The sequence below is a fragment of the Penicillium riverlandense genome, assembly GCF_028828495.1.
Source record: "Penicillium riverlandense strain IBT 135883 chromosome Unknown utg000008l_segment0_segment0, whole genome shotgun sequence".
NCBI classification, from domain to species: Eukaryota; Fungi; Ascomycota; class Eurotiomycetes; order Eurotiales; family Aspergillaceae; genus Penicillium; species Penicillium riverlandense.
The window spans coordinates 1,543,464-1,570,524 of record NW_026643199.1 but is presented as its reverse complement, the minus strand read 5'-3'; the positions used below and the strand labels follow the sequence as shown (position 1 = coordinate 1,570,524).

General features: G+C 52.9%; 11 protein-coding genes across 11 annotated transcripts; 2 read left to right on the top strand and 9 right to left on the bottom strand.

Moving 5' to 3' along the window:
* Positions 1 to 155: 155 nt before the first annotated feature.
* Positions 156 to 1,637, bottom strand: N7474_009635 (uncharacterized protein; the record flags this gene model as incomplete). Its single annotated transcript, XM_057201045.1, has 5 exons — positions 156 to 317; positions 372 to 608; positions 659 to 751; positions 801 to 893; positions 951 to 1,637. 5 exons carry the CDS (start codon positions 1,635 to 1,637, stop codon positions 156 to 158), a joined length of 1,272 nt encoding a protein of 423 aa, XP_057049032.1.
* A 640-nt stretch (positions 1,638 to 2,277) lies between these two features.
* On the bottom strand, positions 2,278 to 3,204 carry N7474_009634 (uncharacterized protein; the record flags this gene model as incomplete). Its single annotated transcript, XM_057201044.1, has 2 exons — positions 2,278 to 2,832; positions 2,998 to 3,204. The coding sequence occupies 2 exons, from the start codon at positions 3,202 to 3,204 to the stop codon at positions 2,278 to 2,280; spliced, it is 762 nt and encodes a 253-aa protein (XP_057049031.1).
* Positions 3,205 to 4,429: 1,225 nt separating this feature from the next.
* Positions 4,430 to 6,574, bottom strand: ace2 (putative C2H2 transcription factor (Swi5); the record flags this gene model as incomplete). The annotated part of the gene is made up of 2 exons (XM_057201043.1): positions 4,430 to 5,889; positions 5,938 to 6,574. The coding sequence occupies 2 exons, from the start codon at positions 6,572 to 6,574 to the stop codon at positions 4,430 to 4,432; spliced, it is 2,097 nt and encodes a 698-aa protein (XP_057049030.1).
* A 1,029-nt stretch (positions 6,575 to 7,603) lies between these two features.
* Positions 7,604 to 8,179, top strand: N7474_009632 (ubiquitin-ribosomal 40S subunit protein eS31 fusion protein; the record flags this gene model as incomplete). Its single annotated transcript, XM_057201042.1, has 3 exons — positions 7,604 to 7,697; positions 7,757 to 8,037; positions 8,090 to 8,179. 3 exons carry the CDS (start codon positions 7,604 to 7,606, stop codon positions 8,177 to 8,179), a joined length of 465 nt encoding a protein of 154 aa, XP_057049029.1.
* A 267-nt stretch (positions 8,180 to 8,446) lies between these two features.
* Positions 8,447 to 9,947, bottom strand: N7474_009631 (glycoside hydrolase family 18 protein; the record flags this gene model as incomplete). The annotated part of the gene is made up of 6 exons (XM_057201041.1): positions 8,447 to 9,169; positions 9,218 to 9,267; positions 9,322 to 9,351; positions 9,407 to 9,660; positions 9,720 to 9,820; positions 9,906 to 9,947. The coding sequence occupies 6 exons, from the start codon at positions 9,945 to 9,947 to the stop codon at positions 8,447 to 8,449; spliced, it is 1,200 nt and encodes a 399-aa protein (XP_057049028.1).
* A 2,395-nt stretch (positions 9,948 to 12,342) lies between these two features.
* On the bottom strand, positions 12,343 to 13,025 carry N7474_009630 (uncharacterized protein; the record flags this gene model as incomplete). Its single annotated transcript, XM_057201040.1, has 3 exons — positions 12,343 to 12,637; positions 12,703 to 12,934; positions 13,013 to 13,025. 3 exons carry the CDS (start codon positions 13,023 to 13,025, stop codon positions 12,343 to 12,345), a joined length of 540 nt encoding a protein of 179 aa, XP_057049027.1.
* Positions 13,026 to 14,476: 1,451 nt separating this feature from the next.
* Positions 14,477 to 15,327, bottom strand: prs2 (proteasome core particle subunit alpha 1; the record flags this gene model as incomplete). The annotated part of the gene is made up of 3 exons (XM_057201039.1): positions 14,477 to 14,863; positions 14,924 to 15,136; positions 15,202 to 15,327. The coding sequence occupies 3 exons, from the start codon at positions 15,325 to 15,327 to the stop codon at positions 14,477 to 14,479; spliced, it is 726 nt and encodes a 241-aa protein (XP_057049026.1).
* A 666-nt stretch (positions 15,328 to 15,993) lies between these two features.
* N7474_009628 (WKF domain-containing protein) lies at positions 15,994 to 17,157 on the bottom strand (the record flags this gene model as incomplete). Its single annotated transcript, XM_057201038.1, has 1 exon — positions 15,994 to 17,157. The coding sequence occupies one exon, from the start codon at positions 17,155 to 17,157 to the stop codon at positions 15,994 to 15,996; it is 1,164 nt and encodes a 387-aa protein (XP_057049025.1).
* Positions 17,158 to 17,488: 331 nt separating this feature from the next.
* N7474_009627 (tubulin gamma complex associated family protein) lies at positions 17,489 to 20,585 on the bottom strand (the record flags this gene model as incomplete). The annotated part of the gene is made up of 2 exons (XM_057201037.1): positions 17,489 to 19,335; positions 19,391 to 20,585. 2 exons carry the CDS (start codon positions 20,583 to 20,585, stop codon positions 17,489 to 17,491), a joined length of 3,042 nt encoding a protein of 1,013 aa, XP_057049024.1.
* Positions 20,586 to 21,543: 958 nt separating this feature from the next.
* On the bottom strand, positions 21,544 to 23,375 carry atfA (bZIP transcription factor atfA; the record flags this gene model as incomplete). Its single annotated transcript, XM_057201036.1, has 3 exons — positions 21,544 to 21,853; positions 21,907 to 22,963; positions 23,327 to 23,375. Coding segments are annotated over 3 exons (1,416 nt in total), but the record flags the coding sequence as incomplete, so codon positions are not given.
* Positions 23,376 to 25,042: 1,667 nt separating this feature from the next.
* On the top strand, positions 25,043 to 26,780 carry N7474_009625 (fungal specific transcription factor domain-containing protein; the record flags this gene model as incomplete). Its single annotated transcript, XM_057201035.1, has 2 exons — positions 25,043 to 25,654; positions 25,713 to 26,780. Coding segments are annotated over 2 exons (1,680 nt in total), but the record flags the coding sequence as incomplete, so codon positions are not given.
* Positions 26,781 to 27,061: the final 281 nt, after the last annotated feature.

Genomic DNA, 27,061 nt, shown 5'->3' with positions numbered 1-27,061 from the left:
CTTGGAAAATGCAAAGGTCTTGGGCAAATAGGTATACGACCAGCGTATACCATTATATGACAAGAATGGAAATTGGAAGATACTCTTGTATCATGGACAGGACAGCATCACATGCATCATCCAAGGAGACCCGGTAGAGTCTCTCTTTTTTTCACTTAGATGAAGTGGTGCAAGGGCAAGAACGAACGCCTTCTGGTAGTGCCGTGGCCCTCGCCATTGTGGTGACCGTGGTTGTGGCCCTCGCCCCAGTGGTTGCCGTTGTTGCCGTCGTTGTCGGGGGAAGCAGTGGAGGAAGCCGTGGGAGTAACGGTCCCGCTCTACGGAGAGAGTTATTATACATAACACGTGCAAATAGGGTGGAGGGTACTTACCACAGTGACTGTTTGGACAGAGACAGAGGTCACGGTAACGGTGGCCGGGTTGCAAGCACCGGGGCTGCTGATAGCGGAGGCGCTGGTAACAGGAGCGCTGGTGGCAGGAGTGCTAATGGCGGAGCTGCTGATAAGAGGAGTGCTAGTAGCAGAACCGTTAATGACAGGAGTGCTGATGGCAGAGCTGCTGATAACAGGAGTGCTAGTGGCAGCAGTTCCGAGAGTGATAGTCTCAGTCTAGACAAACGATTAGTACAGATAACCAGCACAGCCAAGCTAATACATACCACCCAAATAGTGTGTCCACTGCTAACAGTCGGGACGACAGTAGTAGTCACATCCGTAGCTGCAACAGAAGAGGTAACGGCAGCAGTTTCAGTCTAGGAAACAGTTAGTTCGGATCCCAAACACAATCAATCGAATACATACCACCCAGACGGTGTGGCCGTTGCTGACTGTCTCGACAAATGTGATGGTTTCAGTAGTGGCTGGAGCACCAGAAGCGGCAGGAATAGTCTCGGTCTAGGGAATTATTAGTTTGGTCCGCCAACACAAGTGCGCTTCCAATCCAATACATACCACCACAGCAGAGTCAGCGGCAGTAGCCGTCTTATGGATAGTAGTGGTAACAACCCTGGTCGAGGTGCCAGCACCGAGAGTGTAGGTGATAGTCACATCGGCAGCGTTCGTATAGCTCGGGCTTAATGTGCTAGAGCTCGGGACGCCGGTGCTAAGGGGAACACTGATAGAGCTGTTTCTCACCTGCGAGGGCGAAACGATAGGCGAGACCACACCGGAGGACACCACTGCAGAAGATGACAGCTTTGTCGGGGAGGCTGCGACTGGCGAGCTGATCGCACTCGAAGAAACAATACCAGACGAGGCGGTACTAGGGGATACTGTCACGACCGATGTGCTGATCACCCGGGAAGAGGACGCACTACCAGACGGAGTAACAGTAGACATTGCTGCAGCCGATGACGGGAGCTTCGAGGTCGAAGAGGCCACCCGAGTTGAGTTTGGAGACAAGGTCGGGGTGACAATGACAGCAGACGAGGACACTGCGGTTGGAGTAACCTTCACCGTAGGGGCCGAATTGGTTCCATAGAAGGTTTCCGTGCCGTAGAAGGTCTCGGTGCTGTACCAGGTCTCGATACTGATGGATTCAATAGGCCGGTTGTTGCGGGCGCGCAGACCCCAGGGACTGGCATCGCTAACGGTAGCCAAGGAAGCCAACAAGGCAACCGTGAAGGTTTTCAAATGCATTTTCCCCCTTTTCTGGTTGGTAGTCGCAACTAATGAGAGCTAAAGCTCAAAGGGCTTTCAAAAAGAAACAAGTCGTTTGGAAATGAATGAGATGCAAATTCAATTTGCAAGAAAAAGAGGGAGAAGAAGATCTCTGATACAGAGAAAGAAAAAAAAGAATTGAACACAAGCTTCAAGCTTGGAGAAAGAAACAACAGAAGGCAATGATCCAGATATTTAACTCATTTGTCTCTACGTTGTATAACCCTTAATCAAATCACGGTCCTCGCCGACATTTCTATTCTGGTGTTTGAGTGGAGCCTTTGTCAGGTCGCCGATATATTGGAAAGTGCTTTAGTAATGTTGTCTAGATAATAATTCTGGGTCCTGTGGCTATGTACCGTGATCAAAAATTAATCTAGCTATGTCCCGCCATGTGCATGGCTCGGAATCTTGGAACTCACAGAGAACCTTTATCTGACCATGACGTGTCATTCACCTGCATTCTGACTAGTCGTTCGAGTGCGCAAATGCCGAGTACCAGGCTTCTTAGCCGGTGTCGTCCCACTATTGTGTTTTTTAAGTTTCACTGCGCGGATCTAGACCGGCTGAATGATCATCTTCACTCACGGGTGAAACTGGATAAGCTCAGACGTTTGTTTCAATATGGACTCGATCTATCAATGCTATCCTTGCAGATATCCCGAGTACGGTGAAAGCCTCCGAAAGGACGGTTGCATAGACGTGTGCAAAGTCTGAACATGATGGCGGGATAAATTTGAGGCAGTGTCTGGGCAGCTCGGGCTCCGAATGTTTCGGCGAGCTTTTCCTTCAGGATGCTCTTGACCGTTTCTGAAGAATCTCTATGGAAGCCTTGCCGCTTTGTGAATCCCTTGGCGTCAGAGTCGCATTTCTCTGCAAAATCAAAGAAAGCATATAGTCTTGGCTCGTCGGACACATCGACAAGCTGAATAGGTGCATCACCGAGGAGTCCAAATAAGCCTGTTAGTGCGGCATTCTGAAACGTGGTATGCACCACAATAATACGCATTGCAATAGCCCCATGTTGTAGTTTCTGCAAGGCCCCAACCCTGTCTTCCATGTCTACCTCTCCATCAAAATTATTATCAAGATAATCAAACATAAAAGACCCCCTCCCCCCAACCTGAGCCGCATTCCATGCGAGATGGTCAAGCGCACTGCCGTCGCTCCAAAACTGAGGTTCGTAGCAAGGAGTCCAATTTAGGTGGATTGAATCTCGAGAGGGGTCGATCCATAATCTTTTTAGCCGAAGGCTACATTTCCATTGTGCATCTGGAGGCGCCTCCCTATTACGACAGTGGCTAGCTTCAGAAGCAATCAGGCGTGATTCGCGACATACCCGGCTGATGACCGGCGGGTGTCGGTTGATATCGGTTGTTTGCTGTAGCTTGCACGGCGGCGGCGTGAGAAGTAAATAGGCGCCCTCGTCCCACGCATTGTCTATTTCTACCACACGGTGTGGAAGGCATTCCCGCCAGATGGCTAACCGCAACTCGGTGGGAAGCTGGGGGAAGAAACGAAATTCTTGGTCACTGTTGTTTTCCATTTGATGAAGTCGGTGGGTGATGTGTGTTGGAAACTTCTGGTTCTTTGGCTCGCCCTTTCCTGTTCTAGATCCACGAGAGTCTGAGCTCTACGGGGGCTGGGAGGAGCCAAGAGGATGCTGCTACAAGTCTTTCTGAGACCCGCTTGGGGATGCGGAGCCGACGGAAAATGATGAGAAAGGTCAGCTTAGAGATGAAGTGGGGTTGGACGGATTCATCTAAATTAAGGTCCTTACCCAGGGGTCCAGAACAACTGCCTTCCCGTGCGCCACGTGGGTCCCTTGTTGACGGCATTGCGCTGCCCCCGGCCAAGAAATAGGAATTAACCGTCAGACTTTCGAGGCCTTCTATTGATGTCATCGCTTGTCTCAGAATGTTATTGAAGAAAACCTAGCAACAGTAGGATCCTATGGTTCACCACCGTAATAAGGCGGTTGGTATAGGAATGGTGAATAACAGGTTGTCGACGTTGAGACTAATAGCTATGTTTTTCCCGCTACGGTAGAAACAAAACAACGCTTATTTCCCTTGCCAACAGAAGATCAATTGAAACGAAAGTTAAAGTACAGGCCAGTCATCAACCATATGCGCATCGAAAGAAGCAGATATGAATCAAACAAAATACCCTCGCAGATAGATGTTCACATCTCAAGCATCAAGGTGGTAGGGTAGGGGAGAAATTAAGCGGAAGTGAAGTGATGGAAGAAGAAAGAGAAAAATCAGACAAAAAAAATGAACACTGATCACATCAGAAGAGAAAAAATGGGCATGGAATGGGAAGAACAAGGGGGTAGGGGCAAAATCAAAAAAAGCAGAAAGAGCAGTATCCCGAACTCCTCCCAATCCACCGTGGGAAAGCCGGCCAGTCGAGTCCCAAGTCCCTGAGTCCCCCATGTGCTGAAGTTGAAAGTAAAATGCCAGAAGAAGAAAAAGATGAAAAGCTCCAGACCCGTGCCATGGGTCAGCTCAAGAAAGAATGAGCATTGTAAAAACAAAGCAGAACTGCCGTTCGGCTCTTTTTTTTTTTTTTTTTTTTTTTGCAGAGTCGTGCCCATCGTCAAATTGTACATCGTCCAGTGTGTCGTTGCCAAAGTTGTCACGCCTTTATGGTTGGCCATGCCTTCTATGTCGTCATGTCTTTCGTGAGGAAGAAGAAAACGCCATTGCCCTAACAACCAGCCATAAGGAAAATCTATTCACCCCTGAGAAATGTGTGATGATAATGGTTCAGGGGTCGACGAGGAACTCGTTAGAGAGGTTTTCGATTTGCTCAGACAGAGAATCCTCGCCGAGTGAGCTGAGGCTGGCGAAGGTCTTGTCGTTGTAGAACGACGTGGTGGAGGCAAAGTCAGATGCGTCGACAAACGGATAGGCGCTGGGATAATTCGACATGGACTGGTTGGTCAGAGAGGCAAACTCTTCATCAAAGTCCTCAGCAGAATCTTTGGTGATGAACGGGTCCAGCTCGGAGCCAACAGAATCGGCCAGGGTGGGTGCTGTGTGAGGCGAGGACATGTCGTGAGGCGAGAGAGCCGGGTCACTGTAGAGGTACTCCTTTTTGTACGGCTCTGGCGCGATGCTGGGGTCGTACTGCGAAAGCGCACTCTCGTAAGTAGTTTGACTGAGCTGAGGCGGCGACATGGGCAGCATGTCATCTTCGAACGCAGGAGAGAACGGGCCCGATGGGATATTTCCAGTGCTGTTTCCGGGTGAGGTGGGCGGCGTGTAAGACGACCGTGCCACCGAGTAGCCATTGCCATAGTTGGGCGAGTTGAACATGGGAGCATCATGGTGGACGGGAGATTCGTAGAGCGCCGGAGCATCTTCAAGAGCAGGAGAGCTTCGAGAGGATGAAGCTTCAGTCATGGTCTCGTAATGAGTGGTGGTAGGTGACTGCTGGGCGTCTTTCTGAGCCACACGGCGGCGAGTGCGAGTTGCTTTATCGACGCGAGTCTCCATGTCCGGACGGCTGTTCTTGGGCGGGCGACCTCGCTTGGTCGTCTTCGGCTGGATACCATTGATGCCACCAATGCACATGCCACGCTGACGGTGTCGAGTCAAGGCATCCATGCGGACAAAGTTGGCACCACACGGGCAGACGAAAGGCTTGCTTCCAGCGTGGGTCTTCAGATGGCGCTTGAGGTCGTGGCCGCGAACGAAGTGCTGAGTGCACACGTCACAGTGGTATGGACGGTCTCCAAGGTGGGTTTGGACATGGGACCGGATGTTTTCCTTTCGTCCAAAGCGAGAATTGCAACCCGGAAATAGGCAGTCCCATTTCCCGTCCTGAGCATCGGGGCCGGAGATGTACTGATTGATCTTTTCATTAGAGATCCCCGTCTTGCGGAGGCATGCCTTGACTCGAGCGTCAAGGTCGACCTGGCTCATGGACTCCTCGCAAGCATCCATGTCTCCTTTGATGGGAGAAGATGTAGGGGAGGCGACATGGTCCAAGTCTGAGGGTGTGGGAGAGGCACTTTCAATCTTTTGGGGCGGGATCTGGCATGAGCCCGGGGAGGGCATAGCAGCGAGTTCAGCAAATGCTGGAGCTAGAGGAGAACTGGCAGGGGAGGGCATCTGGGGAGGGAATGACTGGGTTAGGTGTTTGGAAGAGGTTAGATCACTGCTATACATGGATAGATCAAAAGATCTCTTTGAAGGGGTATGACTTGGGGTTAAAGGGAAATCTGGTGAAGGTCAGCGTGTGTAGTCAAAATGACAACAAAGGCACATACAAGAAGAAGAGATGTGAGCATGGGACATTTCCGGGCTATCCTCTGCTTTCACAGAGACGTGATGTCGACTATGTCGTCGAGGCATAGGCACATTCGGCGGCACCCCAACGACACATCGCTGGGGAAACAACTCCCAGTCATCAGTCTCAACATGTGCTTGACTCGGATGCTGGTTTGAGCGCAAGTTACGCCGAAGTCTTTCTGGCTCTTGGTGGATATGGTTTAAGTGTCCATTCAGAGATGCAGTCTCTGAACCTTGGCTCCGGGGCCGAGAAAGACTCGAGGTCATCCTGCTGGAAGTCATATCTCCCACTTGAGCGTGTATCGCTTGCAATTGCTCGTGGGTGAAAGCTTGACATTGATCCCTGACGGTCGTAGGGGTCGGAAACTGATACGTTTGATGAGCAGACAGATCCGTCGGGACAAATTGGCGTTCGGCCACGGGGAAGTAGGCCTGGTTCTGCTGCACAGTGGCCTGCTGGCAAGGGATTGCTGATTTTTCGTTATAAAAGTCGCGAAGCTGCGTGACCGTCTTCGGCGTATTGCGCCTGTCAAGGGCGATTTGGGGACCAAACGAGCCATAGTCGACTGTTTGGCCGCGGCGGTGGCCTCGGTATGGCGGCGCAGCTGTGGCCATCGTTGTCGGAGCTTTGGCCTTGAATGGCGTTGAGTTTTGGCGACGATGGCCCAGGGGTCTCGGGACGACGCTCATCAGGGCTTTGGGCAGCCGATGACAGGAACGGACGGACGGGACGACCCTACAGCAGTGTTAGTCGGTGCACAGTATAACCAACGCGCAACAATTAAAGCAGAAAAACGAAAAGAAACGGAACCGAGAAACTAGGCTCTAGTTCTCTTCAATGGGTTGAGATGGAATATTCCAAGCTCGAGTGTGACACGCGAGAATAGTCAAGGATTCAAATTTGATCCAGTGCGAGGAGAGTTGTGTCTGGAGGAATCCGGACCTTTGAAATGAAGAAGTCCGGACCCGTCTTACGGCGATCTATCTATGGGCTATCAACAATGGGGGCGTTGGCAGGGCAACCGACGCGCCCGAGGCCCAGTTACCCAGCTGTGACGAAGGCGGGCCCACTATTATTGATTGATTTCCTCTGTGCGTTCACTGTGCCTTGCGATTGGAGTTGCTAGTCCTTGATTTCTTCCCGATTCCCGTTCTGCAAGGGCGCTGTCGATGTTTCTGCGAGGAGTTCGCGGGATGGTGTCCGTCGCGCCGCGCCATGGCTGTCGCAATTCCCCGGACGATCGCTTGTGCCGTTCGGCAAAGTAGATAGGCTATCGGTGGGATCTTAGGTCCATCGATTGTCCGGGCCAATGGTTTCCTTGTTGACGACGATGTCATCGACATCTGAAATAGACACCTTAGAATTTGCGCCTGATAAATGAGGCAATAACGGATTATGAATCTTCCCTTCCGGAGGCGGTGTCCCACGTGACCACACAACCCGATTTCCTCGCTAGTCGATTTTTGCCCACACTCGGATTTTCTTCATCTTTCAAGGTTGAGGAAGACAACTTGTCGAGGTGAGCATCCCCCATCCCAAGGTGTGCGAGGCAGACGAGAATGATTACTGCATTTGTTCTCGCTGTCTGTCCCAAAAATCCTCAAAACATCCGCTAACCCAGCACCTCTCCAGGCCTTCTCAAGATGCAGATCTTCGTCAAGACCCTTACGGGTAAGACTATCACCCTCGAGGTGGAGTCTTCGGACACCATTGACAATGTCAAGTCCAAGATCCAGGGTAAGCAAGCCGTTCAGATCAGAAAGATGCCGTGGCTAATGGGCACCCCCGCGATATAGACAAGGAGGGCATTCCCCCGGACCAGCAGCGCCTGATCTTCGCTGGCAAGCAGCTCGAGGACGGCCGCACTCTTTCGGACTACAACATCCAGAAGGAGTCGACCCTGCACCTCGTGCTCCGCCTGCGTGGTGGTGGCAAGAAGCGCAAGAAGAAGGTCTACACCACCCCCAAGAAGATCAAGCACAAGCGCAAGAAGACCAAGCTCGCCGTCCTCAAGTACTACAAGGTTGATGGCGATGGCAAGATCGAGCGTCTCCGCCGCGAGTGCCCGTCCGCCGAGGTATGTTTCTTGTCTCTCTCCGTCATCTCCACTCGCTAATATTATCTTTCAGTGCGGTGCCGGTATCTTCATGGCTGCCATGCACAACCGTCAGTACTGCGGCAAGTGCCACCTCACCTACGTCTTCGACGAGTCCAAATAAATGGACGTTGTTGAGCGGGAGATTTCGTTACGAGGTTCGGGCATAGTGATGCTAGGCTAGGGCATGAGTGATGGGATTGACCGAGTGGTTGATGGTGCGCCTTGTGGTATTATCTCTGAGGTAGCTGTCAATGAAACAAAAAACCAACAAATGCTTGTCCCTCTCCATCGTAGACAAAATTCTTCAATTTGGTTTCGTAGTACAAAGTCATGAAAGGCGCGACATATTCCTGCCTATCCGAACCACCCCTCATTCATTCCGGTATCATCATCCTGGAAATCCCGCGCGCAAATTATCGTACTTGCTATCCGGATAGTCGATCGCGTTCGCCGTCTGATCCAGTGCAGAGAGACCGCCAACGCCGTCGACAAAAGTCCCGACCAAGCTGCCATCCGAAGCATTGGCCGTCTTTCCTCCCTTGTCACCGCTACTTTCCCACCACATACCACCGCCCAACTGACGCTGTGTAACAAAGGAAGCCTTCATCTGCGCCATGGCGACATTGTCGTACGAGACCATCGTGCGGTCTGCGGAACTATAAGACCACGATGCGCCGACGTTCGAATCAACAAGCTCGCTCGCACCGGGTTTCGGAAGCGCCTTGTAGTCCCACACGCCATTTTCCCAGCTGCCCTGGCCGACGCCCGAGAACGGGGTGCCGGGCCCGTCGGTGTTAGTGAAGGCGCGTCCGTACAGCGGCATTCCCAGGACCATCTTTGAGGGTGGAACGCCGCCCTTGTTGATGTAGTGGTCCATCGCTGCGACGGTGGAGAAGGGCGTCGAGGTCGGGTTTGAAGTTGACGGGAAGAGATTCGCCTGGTGGCCGGCGACTTTGTCCCAGCTGCCGGCGTAGTCGTAGGCCATCAGGTTATAGAAGTCCAGCAGCGGTGTCATCTGGGGCAGCTTGAGCTTGGTGAAGTTGCTGGGTCCGGCGGGACAGGCTACTGTCAGGTAGAACTTGCGGCCGGGTCCTGCTGCTTTGTCCAGGGTCTAAAGCATTGTTAGTATCTGTTCTGTTTGGTAAAGTGGGCGTCATACCTCTCTGCATTTCTGAAGCAACAGAACCAGGTTCTGGGCTTGGGTATCATCTGCTCATGGTGTAAGTTAGTCGTCCAGGAATAGAGCATGTCCCTTAGCTGTACCTTGAGGATACTCCCAGTCGATATCCAGACCTGAAAGTGGTCAGTTCCCAAAAAAAAAAAATACCCTGGAGCCACCTAGACATACCATCAAACCCCAGATCCACAACCAGCCGCGTCGCCGACTCCGCGAATTTGGCCCGTCCCTGATCAGAGCTGGCCGGCTGCGCAAAGTTGGCCGAGTAGGTCCAGCCACCGATAGAAAGCAGGACCTTCAGCTTGCGGTTCCGCTTCTTGAGCAAGAACAGCTGCTTGACGCATCCGTATACATTGGTGCCGGTGTCATTCCACGAGTCACCGGGATAGTGTTTTTCAATGTCGGACCATGAATCCGTCAAGTACCTGGAGGTAGGTAGATCAGCCAGGGGTGATTTGAGGAAGGCAATAATGACTTGGCATACACTTCACCATCCTCGGGATGGATGTTTGCAAAGGCATAGAGCACATGTGTCAATTTCTCGGCGGGCAGATCTTGCGGGTTGTAGTTTCGTCCGTAGATCGCCTAGTGGATGGGGTGTCAACAAGGGGTGTCACAATATAGAGAGATCCTTTCAGTGGAAGATACACTCAGGGGATATAAAACATACCCAGTTGACAAAGTAGGCAACGGTTCTGTATCCAGACGACATGGTGGGTGTCGAAGTTGGAGCACAGGGTGTATTAGAGTAGTACTGCACTAGAACAGCCACAAGCACCACGAAGGCAGTGAGCAGGGCAGCAGGTCTGAGGAGGTGAAGAGCCACGGTTAATTCTTTGGGTGGTTTGAAGAAGAGCGTAGATGGATGATCGTATGGAGGGGTACTTGATGTCGCAGCCTAATAGTTAGCGGGTCCTTGTACCTGAGGGAAGCAGGTTATAAATAACAGCTCCCCACATGATTATTGGTGGGATGCTGCTGTGGCAGTGTATGTGGCTGAGGATCAATGTGGCTGAGCTGTTTTTCTAGATCTTGGCTTTTAGATAGAATGAAGCATGACGCCAGAAACGGACTCTTGAAAGCGATCCTTATATGTGTCAATCACACAATCTGCAGGGTCCTCGCAGCGTGACATCTCCACCTGCGCCGGGTCTCGTGCAACATGAGTTATGTGTTATCATGTCGAATATGGTCACGGAGTGACTATCTTGATTTTCAACTCTGCAATTTCTTCTGCATGGAAAAGGTACAGCTGCATTCTATGGCGCTAATTAATAAATACAGTAACCACGATTATCCTCTCGAAATCAGGAGCATGCAATCCAAACGGGACTAGAAAATAAATTTATAACTGGTCGTGAGAACGACGGTTTTGCGTAAAGAGTCCATTGCTGGAAAAGAAGCAGGCGACACAGCATCTAGCCGAATGGTTTTGTTTCGAAATGATAAGTATAGAAGGAATGAATTAGTCGCTCCAGCTCAGATCGCGAAGACTATTTTTGCTGGCTTAACTAGCTAACTAACCCCTCTGGGCATAGTGCACATGTTTGTATGATGTCAAGCAGGCCTACCGAATCCTTTGCTGGTTTCTCACATTATAGATTTATAGATTGTTCTGGCCACTCACGGACGCCACTAGATCACCCACTGTTCACCCAAATGACGCATTCGGTATCATACGGCGAATATTGGATAGGCTCTAGTGTAAAAAGGCGACAAGAGATCACATTCCTCAAACTGGAAGACCACAAGGGTGGTACTGCCCACCTGATGACCCTAGGCTTGAAAGAGAACGGCGAGCAGATCCTTCTTCTCTCAATCCGTTGATCCGAAGATCAGACGTACGCCAACTTCAAATGGCAGCAGCATATATACCACTAGCGGGGCATAGTAGATCCTTTAGACAGTAGCGGAACGCCGTAATAATATAAAGGTGAGTAAAAGAGAGGTTCTACACATGGCTATGCTCAATAGTACAATGCCCCACAGCCGATCACCGAGATCAGATCGCGTTCGCACCTGAAGGAAGAGGCAAAAAAAGGGGGGGGTTGAAGGATAAATGATACCGAGATCAGCAACAATCCCCACAGAGGCGAGTCCAGAGCCCAAACTTGGAAGGAGAGCTAAAAGTGCGAAAAGGACTGAAAGGACATCGCGAGCTGAACCTGAGCGAACATCAGCGCGTCCTGCGTGCTGATTGGCACCGCGCCACCTCCGACTAACGCCTTAGCTCCGGATCCACCGATCCAATATCCATTCCGCGATTATCTTTTTTTTTTTTTTTTTGGCTCCCGCTGGACCGACCCTTCCTGTGTGATTGCCAAATTTGGTGTACGTGCCGCTGATGAAGCTGGATCCACGTCGATCGGCATCGCTTGTTGCGCCAAACCTCCAAACGGTCGCTGGCGCCCGGCGACTCATCTAGCTCTGTCCGCCAAAACAGATAGTATGCAGTAGTTAGCAGCCATGTGGAGTACCCACACAGAGAGAGAGAGAAAGGCTGAAGCCCACCAAAAAAGAATAGTGTTTGTGCATTTTCCACTTTGTTTCAGCTGGCATCTCTGCCTTGGGCACCCGGCACACCGGGTCATGTCCGTGCCACAGCCGATTAACACGCCGTTTCCTGTTAGGGCTATGGATCCAATGCAACTTTACTGGGTAAATTCCTCAATCGAATCAATAGTATTTGTTCCAATTTCACTATCCAAGGTACGCGCCTCGAGCTAAACACTCCTAAAATGCAGTCAGCTTAATTTGGAAATCGGCATCGATCTACACGGTAGATCGGAAGGATGATTGTAAGCGTGTCTAATTCTACCCACTTACACGGTGCACACACACCCACAAACAAAAAAAGCTCCAGAACGCCATCAATACCAGGATGGAGAAAATAATTGTAAAAACAAGATGTCAGGGGATATCGTAACCAGAAGTCAGAACCACATAGTAACTCAAGGATTGCTCAGAACAGTATGTAGCGGCCAGCGCTATTGTCCACCCATCCACGCCCGCGCTGTGCCCGTCTATGAAAACCAAACGCTCAATGCCCCGTCATAGAATCATGTAACTGGGAGATTTGAAAGGAAAGAAACGAATGCGAAGGTTATTTATCTCCGTCCGTGGATCCAGTGTAGGATCATAGCCAAGGACGGGTCATCCTCGAGCCAATGTCCTGCCCGCAAGTCAGCAGCTCGAAGATCCGCGACAACATGCTCGTCAGTGACGTTCGCCAATTCATGGTGTAGTGTCGTGCTGGCAGTTTTCAGCGCCGCGACACGCTGTGATGGTGACGGGTGGCCGTGAAGAATGTTAGCGCGGGACATGGCCCATCGGCGTGCTGCTGCTGCTCGGAGGTAGATCTTGTGTGCTTGGAATCGTCTGGCGCTGCTGTCGATTATGACTCTGATCGAGGCAAAAACTGTGAGAAGAAGCAGGGTGAAAGGTTTCGTGTCCATTCTTTCCCCTACCTTTGGAGCTCTGCCTTCTCCGACTCGGCACTGCCTCGTCCTGACATCGGGGCTGGGCTGTAGTTGGCAGCCATTAAGCCTTGCGCAGCGGCTAGACACTCTCGTAACACGACGAAGCCTTCTTCATGGGCTTCCTGTGGATGGATCTGAACGTTCTGCTGGGCAATGTGCAACAATAGAGTTCGGTAGTCATTGATGAGCTCGGCCACTCGCACAGCACGGGCTTGATTGACTGTGATTCACAACCGCAATGGGAATATCAGCATGTTGTCCGGCAAGAACTCAGACAGTTGTAGAAGTTCCGGCTTACGTCCGTCCGCCATGCTCTTGGGATGGGGTATTAGGAAAGTATAGTAGAAGGTGAAGAACAAAAAGGGCTAGAGAAAGGGAAGGGCGCGGCAAAATGACATCAAGTTAGGGAGCCAATGAGCAAGAAGCAAAGGTTATAGCAATTGGCCAGAGGAATCGAAATACCCATGTGGTCGAATTGTCAGGCGGCCCAACGGTCCCGGGAAGGCGAAGAATAAAGACCTTTATAGAAGAGAAGAAATGCCAGAAAGTAAGAAAGAAAATGTATCAATTGGGGTTTACCCCATACATACATGACAGCAAGCGATCTCAAAACGGGGTCTCGGCCCCAGCAAGGAAAGAGACAGGGGATCAAAAAAAAAAAATGATTTTATCAATTATTAGGAACTATCAGCCCGTGACAAGCGGAGCAGCAACGGTAGGAGGATCATCGGCGAGCATGGCCGGCTGCGCCAATAGACGGTGAAGATCCGGCGTCATGGAAATAATCTCGAGCACACGCCAGCTGGGCAAGTGGGTGAGTGGGTTCGGGGGACACACGATTAGTCTCCCGAGAAAACGTCAACGGCAAACAAAGCCAGGAACATCCTTGTTGGTTCGCAGGGAGAGAGAAGGGGGCCGAGTAGTGGCTCGTTTCAGCAGATGTGGAGAGCAAAGGGCCGCAGGGAAAAATCAACCCTGAGCTGGACCAGCCAGTCGGTCCCGTTTGGCGCGCGAACCAACTAGGGCCGGTGGAGAACGGCTAGTTAGTTTAGTTAGTGCCACGCGAATGAGATTAGGTTCCTGTACGGCCGATTTCTGCTCCATTCCGGTCAGGAGCGAAGAGTGCCTAGACGCGGTGATTGGGTGCGGAGGGGCAAACTGCCGGAACAGACCAGGGGGATACGTCAGGTCAGTTCGTCTCGTGGGACCCCCTGTCTATTGCCGAGAAGGGACAAAAAGGAAAAAAAGAAAATTCAGGAATCTGGGCGAGATCTGATCCCTCATCGGTGATTGTGGCTTGTGCATCGCACGTAGAGTTTCTCAGCTCCGGACTGGTACCCAGCCACTGCTGAAAGCCACAGGTGGCGTCCTCGTAGAACAGCTGAAGAAGGCATGCGAGCTGCTGGTCTCTCTCTCCCTTGCTGTCTGCGCCGGATGGTGAAATGTGTGATCAATCCCTCGCTTGCACGGTCCGATCCTCGATATTGACAAGCTCGCTTGCGCAGCTGGCCGTGGCCACAGGACGCAAGTCGGCTACAAGATGACCGTGCGTGCTGAGGTGATATCAAGCCGGAGACCGGGTATTTACAATTACGATTCATGTCCTTCGGCAAAGAATGCACTGCACAGTCAAGAATCGGACTTGACTGACTCGCAGAAAATAAAACGCGAAAAATAAAATAGAACCATGTCATTCACAGATTCGTCCTGCTTCTTTCTAACCCACCCCCATCCTGGTCTCTAGCTCCTGCAGACGGCCCGTTTAGTCCTTCTCCGCTATGGCCTGCAGCCGCTCATCGATCTCTTCCTCTGTCAGAGCCCGGAAGTCTGTGGTGGTGCCCTCTGCGCCATCCTCCCGCGGCCCGCCAACGATGCCAATCTCGAGCTCGTGCTTCTTGAAGTCGACGCTGAGGACGTTGCTCATGGCCGTGATGCCCAGCTCCACAACCTCCTCCCAGCTGCCCGGTGCATGGTCCTTGTTCTTCAGCTTCTTCTCCAGGTAATTCAACGCCTCCTGTTGCTTGGGGCCCGACGCCGTCGCCTTGTACCCAACGTAGTAGCCAGCTGGGTCGCATTTGTAGAGCTGCGGGCCCTGCTCGTCATCAACCGAGATCAGGGTCGTGGCCACACCGAGTGGTCGCATATAAGCCTAGACATATGTCAGTGATGCACACCCCCAAAGACTAAAAGAAAAAAAGAAAAAACTGACTCGTTGTGTGTACACCTGGTTGATATTGGCCAGGCGCTTTGCAAGAACATCGCACGGCATCTCGTAGCCGAACTTGTACCGGAATTCAGCAGCTTCTCCACGAGCACGATCAACAGATGCCCGAGCATCTGCTATGGAGCCTGTCATGACACTGCCCACGGAGGGCGAGATCTTGAAAACATGTGAAACGGAGGACGGGTCGATCAGTTTATCCTGGAGAAAGTGCGAAAATCGAACGATTAGAACACCTTGCCGGCCGGATCAGCTTCCAAACTTACAGCAACTTTCTTCTGTGACAGCACCACGGCACAGTTCTTCCCTCTCACACCGATTGAGGTGATGTTGGCCGATGTGATGGCCTTGAATGCATATTCTGGAGTGCAGATCGGTCGGTCAGTGGTCATGGTGACGGCACATCGTGGAGGGGTTGGGAATGGTCTCGAGGATGGTGGTGGGATAACATACCGACTTGGTACAATCGACCCTGGTCGGAGAAGATGGTAATATGTCTGTCGTAGCCTGCGCTTCCTGTTTGGCGAGGACGGGGTCAGTCGGTGATGAAGTCACGGGGGAGGTCAAGCAGGGGTTTGGGGTAACGCAGAAGCTTACCAGACATGATGAACGGGTGAGGGTGGTTGAATTAGAGAATTGAGAGGGCAGAGGAGGGAGAGAGAGATAGAACAGGACGCCGGTGGATGACAGGAAGGTCTGACGCGCGCCCGGAGGTGCCTGGACGGAAGCTGGAGCTCTGGGCTGACCGCTTGCCGCTTCGGGTAGTTGGGTATAATATTGGGTTCACCAACTAGTTAACAGTTACTGTGCAGGTACATTGACTAATTGAAGGATTGTATTTAGCTGCCTATTTGTGTTTTTAAATTCATCAAAAGCCATCTAGCCGGAACTAAGTTGGAGATTGATGGATGGAATGAATCGAGATCAGCAGCTAACTCGAACGTCCGCAAGATATATAGTCGGGTATTACTACACCCATATTGGAACCACCAAACACCATTCTATGCATTGGTATAAATATCCACAGACAAAAACAAGCACTATATACACCCAGCACACTATGAAGACGAGGAGCCACTCGAGCTAGTACTGTCCGAATCACTATCCTCACTCTCGCTGCTGCTCGAGATTTCCACAATCGCCGTCCTGTTCTTCCGCTTCTTCTTACTCGCGCCTGGCGCCTTGGTCTGCTTATCAGACACCGGTGTCGACTGCTCCCCGCTGAACAATTTACCCGCAACCGCGAAAAAGACCAGCTCTGCTCGCTGTCTCTTCTTCAGACGGGCCTGTGCATCTGCCCCCAGCTTCTCGCCAACATCCTCAGCGTTGACATCGTCCTTGCTCTCAGACAAACGTGTCCGGAAAGCCTCCACAGCCTGCTGGTATTCACTACCCTCACTACCCTCTCCTTCTCCTTGCCCATCGCCCTCTTTCTTCTTCTCAGCATCCAGATCAGCAACGATAACCTCCTCCGCGCCATAACTGAGCCGCGCCTTCGCCGATAAACCTTTCAGTCCCTGTAGATAGGCCAGAAGCGCGGCATTGTACTGAACGGGGACTTGCTCAAGCGAGTACAGGTGTTTGAAGAGGTGTGTTTCGCGGTTCTTTTGGAATTTCCATGACGCGCGGTCTGTGTGGTAGCGACTCAGGTAGGAAAGGATGGGAGTCTCATGGAGGTGCGAGGTTGTCGTTGTTGAAGAAGATCCACCATTCTTCTTTTTCTTTTCTTTCTTCTTCTCGCGCTTGCGTTTCTTCATTTCCTCGATTGCGGCGTCGTTGTTGTCTTCTGCATCTGCATCTGCCTCGGCGCCATTCGTCGCCGTGCTCATCATCGTGTCCTCGACATTGTCTTTGTCGTGACCATCCTCGTCATCACTACCGTCGTTTTCCTTAGTCCCAGGTCCAAAGGAAACCCTCTTCTTCTTTTTCTTTGGCTTCTCCTCCGCCTCATCCTCTGCGTGCCGCCGCTTATTCTTCTTCTCCTTTTTCTTCTCCTCTTTCCCATCTCCATCCTCACCGATTGCGCGATCGCTGGACTTGCGCTTCTTTTTCTTCTTCTCGGTGCTCTCGTGCTTGTCCTCTCCACCTTCCTTCTCTACCTTGGGTAGGTCATTCGGCGCGTCTGCAGATTGTGAATTCTCCGATTCCTTAGCGTGTTTAGCCTTCCGATCGAGCTTTTTGGACAGCTGTGTCGCAGAGTCTTTGGAGCTGTCTTTCGCCATGGCTGCTTGGGGGTCTGTAGCTAGGTGGAGGGAGTGGCGAGCTGTAAAAGTGGGAATCGAAAAAGGGGGAGTGGTTCTCCACTAGGTGAAATATGTGCGCTGCCCCGGAGATAGAGATCGTTGCTCCCCGTGAGTGAGTTGGAGGAGACTGCCGATTCTTGATTCTTAGGCGGCGTGGACGTTTTTTTTTTCTGCCGGGCCCATGGGGCGGAGAGCGAAGTAGGAGAGTATGTATGAGACGGAGGATACAACCACACGCTTTACTGGAAAGAACAAATGTCATGGACTCGTCAGTCACATTAGACTATCCACCCTGTCTAAGTAAGTATGGTCATGCCGCAGCACCATAATTCTCCTTATTCCCCGTATCCCTCCTCTCCCTTCGTGGATCCTTCTGCGCCGTACCCTCCACGCCCGCACTAGACGTCGCAGCCCTACGCTTTGCCCTTTCTTTCTCCTTTTCCTTCTCTTTATCTTTATCCTTCGAGCTAGCCGTACGCCGCCGACGCACCGGCTCATATACATCATTGAAGTTCATGACCACTCCTAGGAACCGCATGTCCACATCGGGCTGATACGCTAGGTCGCCTAGCAGGATGTTCAGACGTGACTTGAAGTCCACCGACAGGTCACGGAGCCGGGTACGTAGAGACCCGAGCATGTTGTCGTCGGCGGCGAGGTCCCGTGCCGAAAGCGAGAAGGGTGTGTCCACGCCGTCTGGGCCGGCGGCGCTCGCGGGTCGGACATCGGGGGTAGATGCCCTCGAGGTGGTTCCGCCTCGGCTGTGGGCGCGGCGGGGAGGGAGCATGTCCTGATCTGTGACGCCCCAGCGACCCTGGGCGGTGCGGGTCTCGATTTTGGCGCTGAGTTCCTGGCGGCGGGTGAATTCGGCCACGGAGAAGGAGTAGAGACCGTCGACGGCGTCTTTGTAGGCGAGCATGATCTTGAGGATCTGGTGGAGCTGGCTGAGGAAGCTTTCTTCGGGTTGTTTCGCGGAGGAGGAGGTTGAGATGCCGTAGCGTGAGGACGAGGATGAGGCCGAGCCGAGTAGGCCCTTGTGCGTGATGGAATTGAGGTACTTGGTGTGGGCGTCGATCAGGTCATCCAGCGTGCAGCCTGGTTTCGACACCGCGGCTTGCAGAGTGTCCCAGCTGGATTCGATCACTTCGAAGAGGATGTAGTACTGCAGCTGGCAGATGAAGTGGATCATCTCGGCAATCACGCAGCGCGCGCGCTTCCAGTCTGGGCCAAGTTTGTCGTCCACGCTGGCCAGAACGCCCCGGGCACCCGTCATACATCGCTTCCAAGTGCTGTTGAGCGCGAATTCGACCCTCTTGACGCGCCAGAGGAAGTTGAACACCTTCAGATACTGAGTCGATCCCCAAGGCGTGATGACGACATCCACGGGAGCGTCAATCTTGTACTCCAACGTGAAACAGTCCCATCCGATCTCGCCGTGGCTAAGCTCGAGCATCCGTGCATCCAACCTGCGGAGCACGTCTGGTGAGTCGTACTGCGCATTCGACGCGCGGATGGCATGCTCCAGCTGTGCAGTGAGGGTATGTCGGTACTGCGAGTTTGCAGGTCTGTCCAAGTTGGAAGCCAGCGACTCCATCAACAGAGCAATAAAGTCTCCCTGGCCAAGCAAGAGGTATTTTTTGAGTGCGCGCAAGTGATCAAAGAGCTTGAACTCGTCGTTCATCAGGTAGATCAGCCGCGCCATGGTCGTCTTATAGGCCTCGTCAATGGAGGTCTCCAAACTCGCCGTATCGCCATACCGTAGCTCCTTCGAGGCCTCCTTGGAATATGCCTCAACCCACCCAGAGTCGCCGCAGCCATACCGAATGAAATTCAATGATTTGCCGATCAGAAACACTTTCTTCGCAAAATCTTGTGTGATGATCGAAGGAACCATATCATCATCCAGCTTGTACTTGTCTTCCCAGACGCTCGTGGCAAGTCGCCGTGGATCAGTGCTGGGTCTAAACTCCGGTTCGGCGACAAAGAATTCCGTATAGGGGTCAGAAAGTTCGCCATCGTAGATCCACAGGCGTAGCATATCGTAGAACGGACGCGTAATATGAGCAAGAAGCTTTTCGGCGAAAGCGCCCACAAACGGGTCTCCATGAGACGAGGAGAAGCTGTGTATCAGTGAGATCAACTGGCCGCCCTTTTTATCTGCAGGGCTTGTCAGTGTGATTTGAAAAGCCTTGATCGTAAAGTCATCACTTACTCCGAGCCTCTTCCACAATCAAACTCATCAGCCGAAGCGCCATCGTAGCGTCCCTCGTCCATACTAGGCAGCGTTTTAAAGTAACGCCGCCCTTCCGGACCCCTTTAGGTTCATTTGCATCTCCGATTGCGGCCAGCGCCTGTCGGATTTCCGCCTCGAGCGTGGCTACCAAGCCCAGATATGACCGTAACTCATTGGCAATGGCTGCCCGTAAACTCTGTTTCACAAGTCCACTGTCTGTGCTTTCCACAAATTCGGATAGTCCCTTGTAAAGCAGACACGGTTCGGCCAGTGAGTTGAGCAGCGAGATGACCGGAGTAGGCAGGTTGGGCGGGAGGTTCAGGATAGAGGATGATCGGAATTGCAAGTTTGACGAAGAGAGACCTTGCAAGTTGAAGGGCAGGTCACGCAGCAGCCCATACTCCATAGATTCAGGCTGTTGGGCGTGCATTGTTGACTGCCTTGGAGTCTGCACCCCATACTCATCACCAGAATGGTCATTCACCCCCGAGTCGACATTACTAGCACTCCGAACTCTATCCATAGAGGGGCGCGCACATTGACCGGCTCCATTGCGCTCCAGTCTTGGTCCGCGCTGCTGAGAAGCAGACGAGCTGATAGCTGGGCCCTCATCATCCTCCGAATCCAGTCCAGCGCCTCGTCTCGGGATCGCTGTGTTCCTCCCCAACATATTGTGCAGATTTACATCATCCATCAAGGGACTGCGACTCCTCTCCTCACCCTCCGCAGCAGCGGTAGCAGGATCATCCGAGCCCGACAGGCGGTAGAGCAAATACAAAATCCCCCATTTCTGCGAGAGCACTGGCTGCGTCAGGAGACGGGAGTAGAGATTCGAGAAGCGCACCGCCTTATCGGGGCTCGCATTCTCGCGCCGCAATTTGCGCTTGATGAGATCGGGCGCGTTGTTGATATTCTCAGCTGTGCCTGCGCTCACTCCGGCGGGCGAGGAGGGCTGGTCGCCTGAGTAGTGGGCATCGAGCACGCGCCAGGCGCGGTCGAGCTGGATCTGGTGCCGGTGTTCCTCGGCTGCGGTGAGTGCTTCTTCGGGGTCCGAGTAGTCGTCGTCGCCTTGGACGGCGGAGAGGGGGAGCGCGGGGGTTAGGGAGTCGACGAGTTGGGAGAGCGCGTCGTCGATGCGCCGAGGGCGAGCGGGCTGCCGGGTCGCTGTGGACATGGTCTGCCCGCCGCCAAATTGATTGGCGATTCGCGGTTGGTTGGTGGTGTCTGTTCTGTATTCTCTTCGTTTTCGTGGGGGGTTTCGTTGGTCGTGGTCGTGAACTGTTGACGAGCGCGGACAGGGACAGGAGGTGCGAGTTGGGGTTGGGCACTCGTTCAGGCCGGACCGACTTTAGACTGCAGGCTTCGGGAGCGAGTCGCCGTAATGGAGAGAATCAGTCGCGTCTCTCTTATTGCTGGAGTTTCGTGACACTCCCAACAAACAGTCGTGTTTGCCGTGTTTGGGCTGTTTGACCCGATCTCTTCTTATCACCCCACTTATCTACATCATGCATGTAAACAACAACTACTATTGTTTACAGTGCACCTTTTCTCAAAAGAAGTTCAATTGCTCAAGCATCGGGGTAAAGAAACTAATCAGACACGCAAAGCACAAAACCACCCATACGCCAATCAGGAATCATATATCGAGACAAGCAACCATCGAGAAAGAAGAAAGGCATGCACCTGTGTGCCCTCAAGTATTAAACAAGTGAAAGGAAAGAGACTCTCCCAAGAAGTCAAAGGAGAGGGATTAGAAAGCAGGGGCCACCAGGAAGAAAGTACAAAACTGGGGGATAAGGATAAACTGGGGGGAACAAGAGGAAGCAAAACACGAAAGCCAGAGCAACCTGAGAACGAAATTCTCGTACGCCAAATTTGGTCTTTTGAAGACCAAATTCATCCTGGTCCGAACCATCCAATTTTTGAGTCGTATAGATCATGAACACCTGCCCATGCTGAAGTGTGTCGGCAGTAGCTGGGCCGAAAGAAGAGGGTGAAAAAAAAAAAAAAAAGGGTGACCGCCGAGTCTAAGCAAAGGTCCAGCTAGGGACAAAGCGAGAAGGTGGTAGTCCTAAAACGAGCAGGCCGACTTGTGCTTGCCCACTCGGTCGTGTGCGGTAGGCTGTTTGTTTTTACCGGCGCATGCCCTGGGCTGGGATCGGCCCACCGTGCTGCATGCCCATATTGTTGGGCATGTTGTAGGCATGATGATGATCATATCCAGTCGACATGCCGTTCATCATGAGCGGGCCTAGACCCTGGGCCTGGGAGACCGGGCAGTCCTTATGCGCCAGCAGCAGCGTTTTGAGGTTGACAATTTCCTCGCGGAGCTGGGTCACTGTTGCGGTGAGCGCATCATTCTCCGTGGTAAAGAGCTCGACCTTGGCCTGGAGATTGGCCAGCCATTGCTTCTTCCGTTGACGACACTTCAGAGCCGCGACACTACACCAAAAGGTCAGCACCTAGTAGTAGAAAGAGAGAGGGGGTAAACGTACCGATTGCGCTCCAAGAAGTTGCGCCTCTTCTCTTCATCGGTCATCTTCTTCGGGTCCATCGGGCCATCCATCTTCATATCCTCGTCCTCCTCATCCGACATGTCATCCGATTGCGATTCGGCCACCTTCGCCTTCTTGTTGGGCCCTTTCGACGCGGGCTCTTCGGCCTTGCGCCGATTGTTCGTGGCACCCTTGGGCGCGTTCTTCTTGCCCTTGCCCTTGGGAGCAGGCTTCGCGGGTTCCATCTGGTCCGATTCGCCGCTCATCTCACGGCCGCTGTTGCCGTTCGCATTGTGCGAGATGCGCCGCGTCGAGGTGCGCGTCTGTTCGTTCATGGCGGGTTGGTTCATCTGCTGACCACCCTTTGCCAGCATAAACAAGCCGTTGGCCGCATCAGCCGCATCGTGGTGGGTAAATGAGTCCGCGTTGGCGGTCTGAGAGCCCTTCACATCCATAGTCGTGTTCGGTGGTTGTTCTTGCTCGGTCTGGCCAGACGTTGGACCATTCGTACTGTTCTTCTTGGCGGCAAGTGCAGTGCGGTGGAACTCGATCGTCGAGGGAGTCGCGCCGCCGCTTTGGAGTTGTTGCAGGAGAGCTTGGGAATTGGGGCTGGGGGCCGGGAACATAGAACCACCGCCGCCGGGGGTTAGACCGGTGCGGAGGGACGATTCGTTCGGGGTCGGGAACCCTCGGTTGATGCTGTCAAAGTAGTCACTCGATCCCGTGGGGCCCGGCAGCATAGCCGGGCTCAAGGGCCCCGAGCGCAGCGAGTTGGTCCAGTTGTAACCACCAGCCGAACTGGTTCCAGGCAGCGCCGGCGAAGTGAGCGCGGCGACCGGCGGCAGGAGTGACTTTCCAGGAGTCTCAGCGGAGCCGTCTCCGCTAAACGACTGCTCGAAAGGGTTGGGCTCCAGGGAGAAAGGGTTGTGCACGGAATTGAAGTAGTCGGGAGTGTCGGTCGCACTTGTCGCGGCCGGTCGGGGAGGTGGTCCCAGCGATGTTTGGGTATCTACGTCCGGTTTCTGGTCTTTGGTCTCCGAAATGGCGGCGGACGATTCTGTTATTGGGGAGAACCACGTCAGCAAATCCACGCGACCACATTACACAGCACACGCGACAACGATACCAGAACGATGCTGATGAGAACGAGTGTTGGGACCTTTCATCGCGCAAGGAGACGGGTGTGTAAGGTTTGTGGAATGGGGGAAGTGTGCTTAGGTCAATGACGGCAGTGATATCATCCCGACGGCAGAAAGGAGGGAGTGGGTGGCAAGGTACTGGGGAAAGGGAACACCAGTGTGGCGGATTACCAAGCCGAAAAGGGAGAGGGAAGTGTACAATAATGAATGCGGGCAAGAATGAAGCCACCAAGCGTGACAACAATCATAATAGGAGGATGGCGGTTATGATGACGTCGTACCTTGCTTGTCTTTCTTCGACGAGTCGTCCATGGGCGCAATAGTCGAGACGCTGTGAGCGACCGCAGCAGACATATCAGAAGAGCCGCGGGCAGAGAGTTCAGTGAGATAATTTGGTGGCGAGGCGAGTAGTCGATCTCGATGATATAATGGACACCAGTACAAACAAAATGGTGGCTTGCAGGACACCCTAAAGAGTCGAGGGAAGAGTAAGAGAAAAGAAGAAGGGGTGACGCCATCTCTCGGAGAGGGGTGGGGATTGGGTTTATTAATCGGAATTGGAAAGGTGCGCATTACCGATGGGTCTGCCATGTATCGCAGCGCGCGCGACAGGCGAAGGACAGCGGGCGGTAATCATGTAACGGGCTGTTACGACCCAGACGAAGCCGGTTGTGATTGAAGGGCGAAAAAAAGCCAGACGCGATGGGGGCCTCGACCGGTTCGGGGGCTATTTCGACGTTTGGGTCGCTGATTACACCTCCTCTACTGACTGGCTCCCTACAGAATATATTCTCCCTAGAACAAGAATCTCTACAGACAATGAACAATATATTTCTGTACAGAAATCTCTGCCGTCCACCGCGTACTACTCAACATGCCTCCCGATGATACATTTTCGACGAACCTGGATGGAGACGGTGGGGGCAGCATCTCCGCTGGACCAATCACGGCCGGACTCACTTCGTTCTCGTCGGGACCGGCCATCCGGTGGTTGGGAGTGTGCCAGTTGATGAGTCGAGGCTGGGAGTTATTCGATAGCCCCTTCTGCATGCCCATCGTATTATCTACAATAACAAACAGGCGCAAGGACTTATCAGGGCAAGAATGAAGAAAATTATATCACGATGACGAAAATTCTTCCAGTGAGTGTGGGTCTGAGACCCTTTTCTGGGTTAGCCCGTTCTGGATTAGTTGGAATGGGCCATAGCAGCAAGTGGTTGCGTCATTGAATCCCTTGGCTAGTTCTGCCAGCTACACAACGAGGTGTAGATCTGGGCACGGGCTGTCAGTCACGTTACTAGGGCTTGCTCCATCAAACAGGAGTGCCGAGTGCCGGTGAGGAGGGTTAAGTCTGGGGTCGAGAGTTATTGGGGGTTGGTCCATGCATGGATTGGTTCTCCCCGCTTCCTCGGCGTTTGGCCCGGCGATTCATTTGGCAGGCACAGGGGAGACCTCGTGGCTATAATTCCGCACGCTGGGCTACTATCCTAGATATACAACTGCCGGCGATTGCTGCTAGCACAATCGCCATCGCCGATGTCCTAACTGATGGAGGACACCTCACGGAAAACACGGCCTTCTCGGGCCTGTGAGATCTGCCATGAAAAGAAAGTAGGACTGCCGGTGGAAGGGACCAGACAGAAAAAGAGTCTCTGACCGTGCCTAGATTCGCTGTGACTTGATAGACGGTATTCCCTGCTCAAACTGCCGCGCCTATAATGCCTCCTGCAGGTGAGAAGAACCCTTGCGGGACCAGGATCTTCTAATGTCTGTCAAGGCCGCATGTACGTCAGCGCAAGCGCAGGCGTTTGGATTCAACGGCGACAGCCGCCAGCCCCAAAAGGGACTCCTGGCTCCAGGGGCGAGACGTGCTGGACCAGCAGCACAATGCAACCTTAAGTCACCCGACTACCCCATTATCACCACGCAGACAGGATGTAGGGATCCCAGCGGACCCCAATCACTGCAATAGGAATCAGTCAGTGGCCCCCGTAGAGACACCGACGGCTGACCCCGTCGACAATGAAACGCCTGATAGCCGCGGATATCTCGGTCGGCTAGAGTATCTAGGAGTGGCAGCAGCCCAGGCGAAGGGAACCACCGAGGCACCGGCGTCGGAAAACATTCTATCTGCAGAGGAAAAAGCCATCCTCAAGGTCCACCGCGCCTTCGATCTGCCTCCGCCGGCCATCCAGCAATCTCTCATTGATACATTCAAAACCTACTGCGCACCCTGGACGCCCATTGTGGAAAACAGCTGGCTACGCGAGCCCAGGTCCAACCCGCCATCTCTCCTGCTATTACAGAGCGTTTTCGTGGCCGGCAGCCGACTCGCAGCCGCTCCGCACATATCAGCTTCGTCAGAGACCTACTACCGCCGGGCCAAGGCTCTGTTTTTCAGTAGCTATGAAAAGAACCCCATCATCAAGATCGCGGCGGCCTGTTTGCTGAACTGGTTCAACCCATCCGCGCCAGAAGAGGTCTCCCTAGATAGCAGCAATTTCTGGCTTCGCGTGGCTGTCAGCGTAGCCTACCAAATTGGTTTGCATAGAGAGCCTACGAGAGGAAAGTTTGCAAGCTATCGGCGAAGGCTTTGGTGGACACTAGTGGTAAGTTGACTTCAGACAGACTGTAAGGAATGTGTAGGATTCTGATTTTTGTTTCTAGGCGCGAGATTGTCAAATATCTGCAGCCCATGGCAGGCCGAGAGCCATCAGTCTAGAAGACTCGGATGTGGCACCATTGTCTGCGCGAGATTTCCCTGCGCATAATAACAATGCAGAGTTTTTCATGGCCCATGTCAACATCTCCCTGATCATGGGCGACGTAACTCAAACTTATTTACGACACCAGCTCTCGCCGCTGAAGCGGAGAGAAATTCGGAATGCGCTGTATTGCTGGGTCACTGAACTCCCAGACAAATTATGTCTCTTCAGCCAGGGACCCGCTCGGCGCCTGAATCCGTACAACATGTGCACGCGCAGTCTGTACATACCCTACTTTGTAACAGTACTGATCCTATACCGATCCGTGACACCACACGAGATATCCACAGCCATTGCAGCCGTCGCATCGTCTTTTATCTGCGGGATCTTCGAAGAGTTCCTCGCCCGCGACGAGTGTCGCTTCTTGGCTGCAGGGTTCAAATTCTACGCTTTCGCAGCAGGCGTGGCGCAGCTGAATGCACGCTCATATGTTTCGCTGCAGTCTGATATCAGGCAGGAAGTTGAGACCGTGAAAAATGCGCTCATGGCGCACGCGGAACGCTGGCCGTCGGCGAAGAATAACATTCGCATTCTGGAGAATATCAGCAAGACAATGCCGACACAGGCGCAGCAGACTGATCAACTGCCTGTCCTTCCTAGCCACCATGATGCATTCCCGTTGTTCCGCGCGTTTGGCCCAGAGCTGTGTCACATGTGGTACTTGGTTGATCCGAAGAGTGCCGCTGCACGCAACGAGAATATGGGGAAGGTTCCCTGGCAGACTGCTGAGTTCTCAGAGACTCCGGTGCAACCGGGCTCGAGGGGGTCGCAAGCCGGGTTACCGATGGCGCCTCAGCCGCCTTTCGCCCCTGGTGGCTTTGCGGACCCGTTGACTTCCTTGCCCATGGTCGATACTCAAAGTCCCGATCTTACTATGGACTCCAGTATCTGGACCTGGCCCGTGCTGAGCGGTAACTGGCTTCTTGATGGGTTACCTGGTGGGTATCCTTCGGGAGAAGGGTGGGAGTAGGCTTATCGTTCTAAATCCAATTTATACCCATCATCTAGTAAACCTTCACAAGTAGGCTGTGATTCTGTGCACTAAAAAATTGGCATACGACTGCAAGGACAGCAACTTGTCCTTGCCACCCTGGATGGCGGACCAATAGCTAGGATCATTGGCCAGTTGAACCAGATAGAGCCTTTGTCATGAATACAATTCAAGATTCACGACAATATGCTTCGGCAGACCGGAATCACAACATCCAGCTTCTCAATCACGGAGATCGAAAATCCCTCGAGTAGATCAGA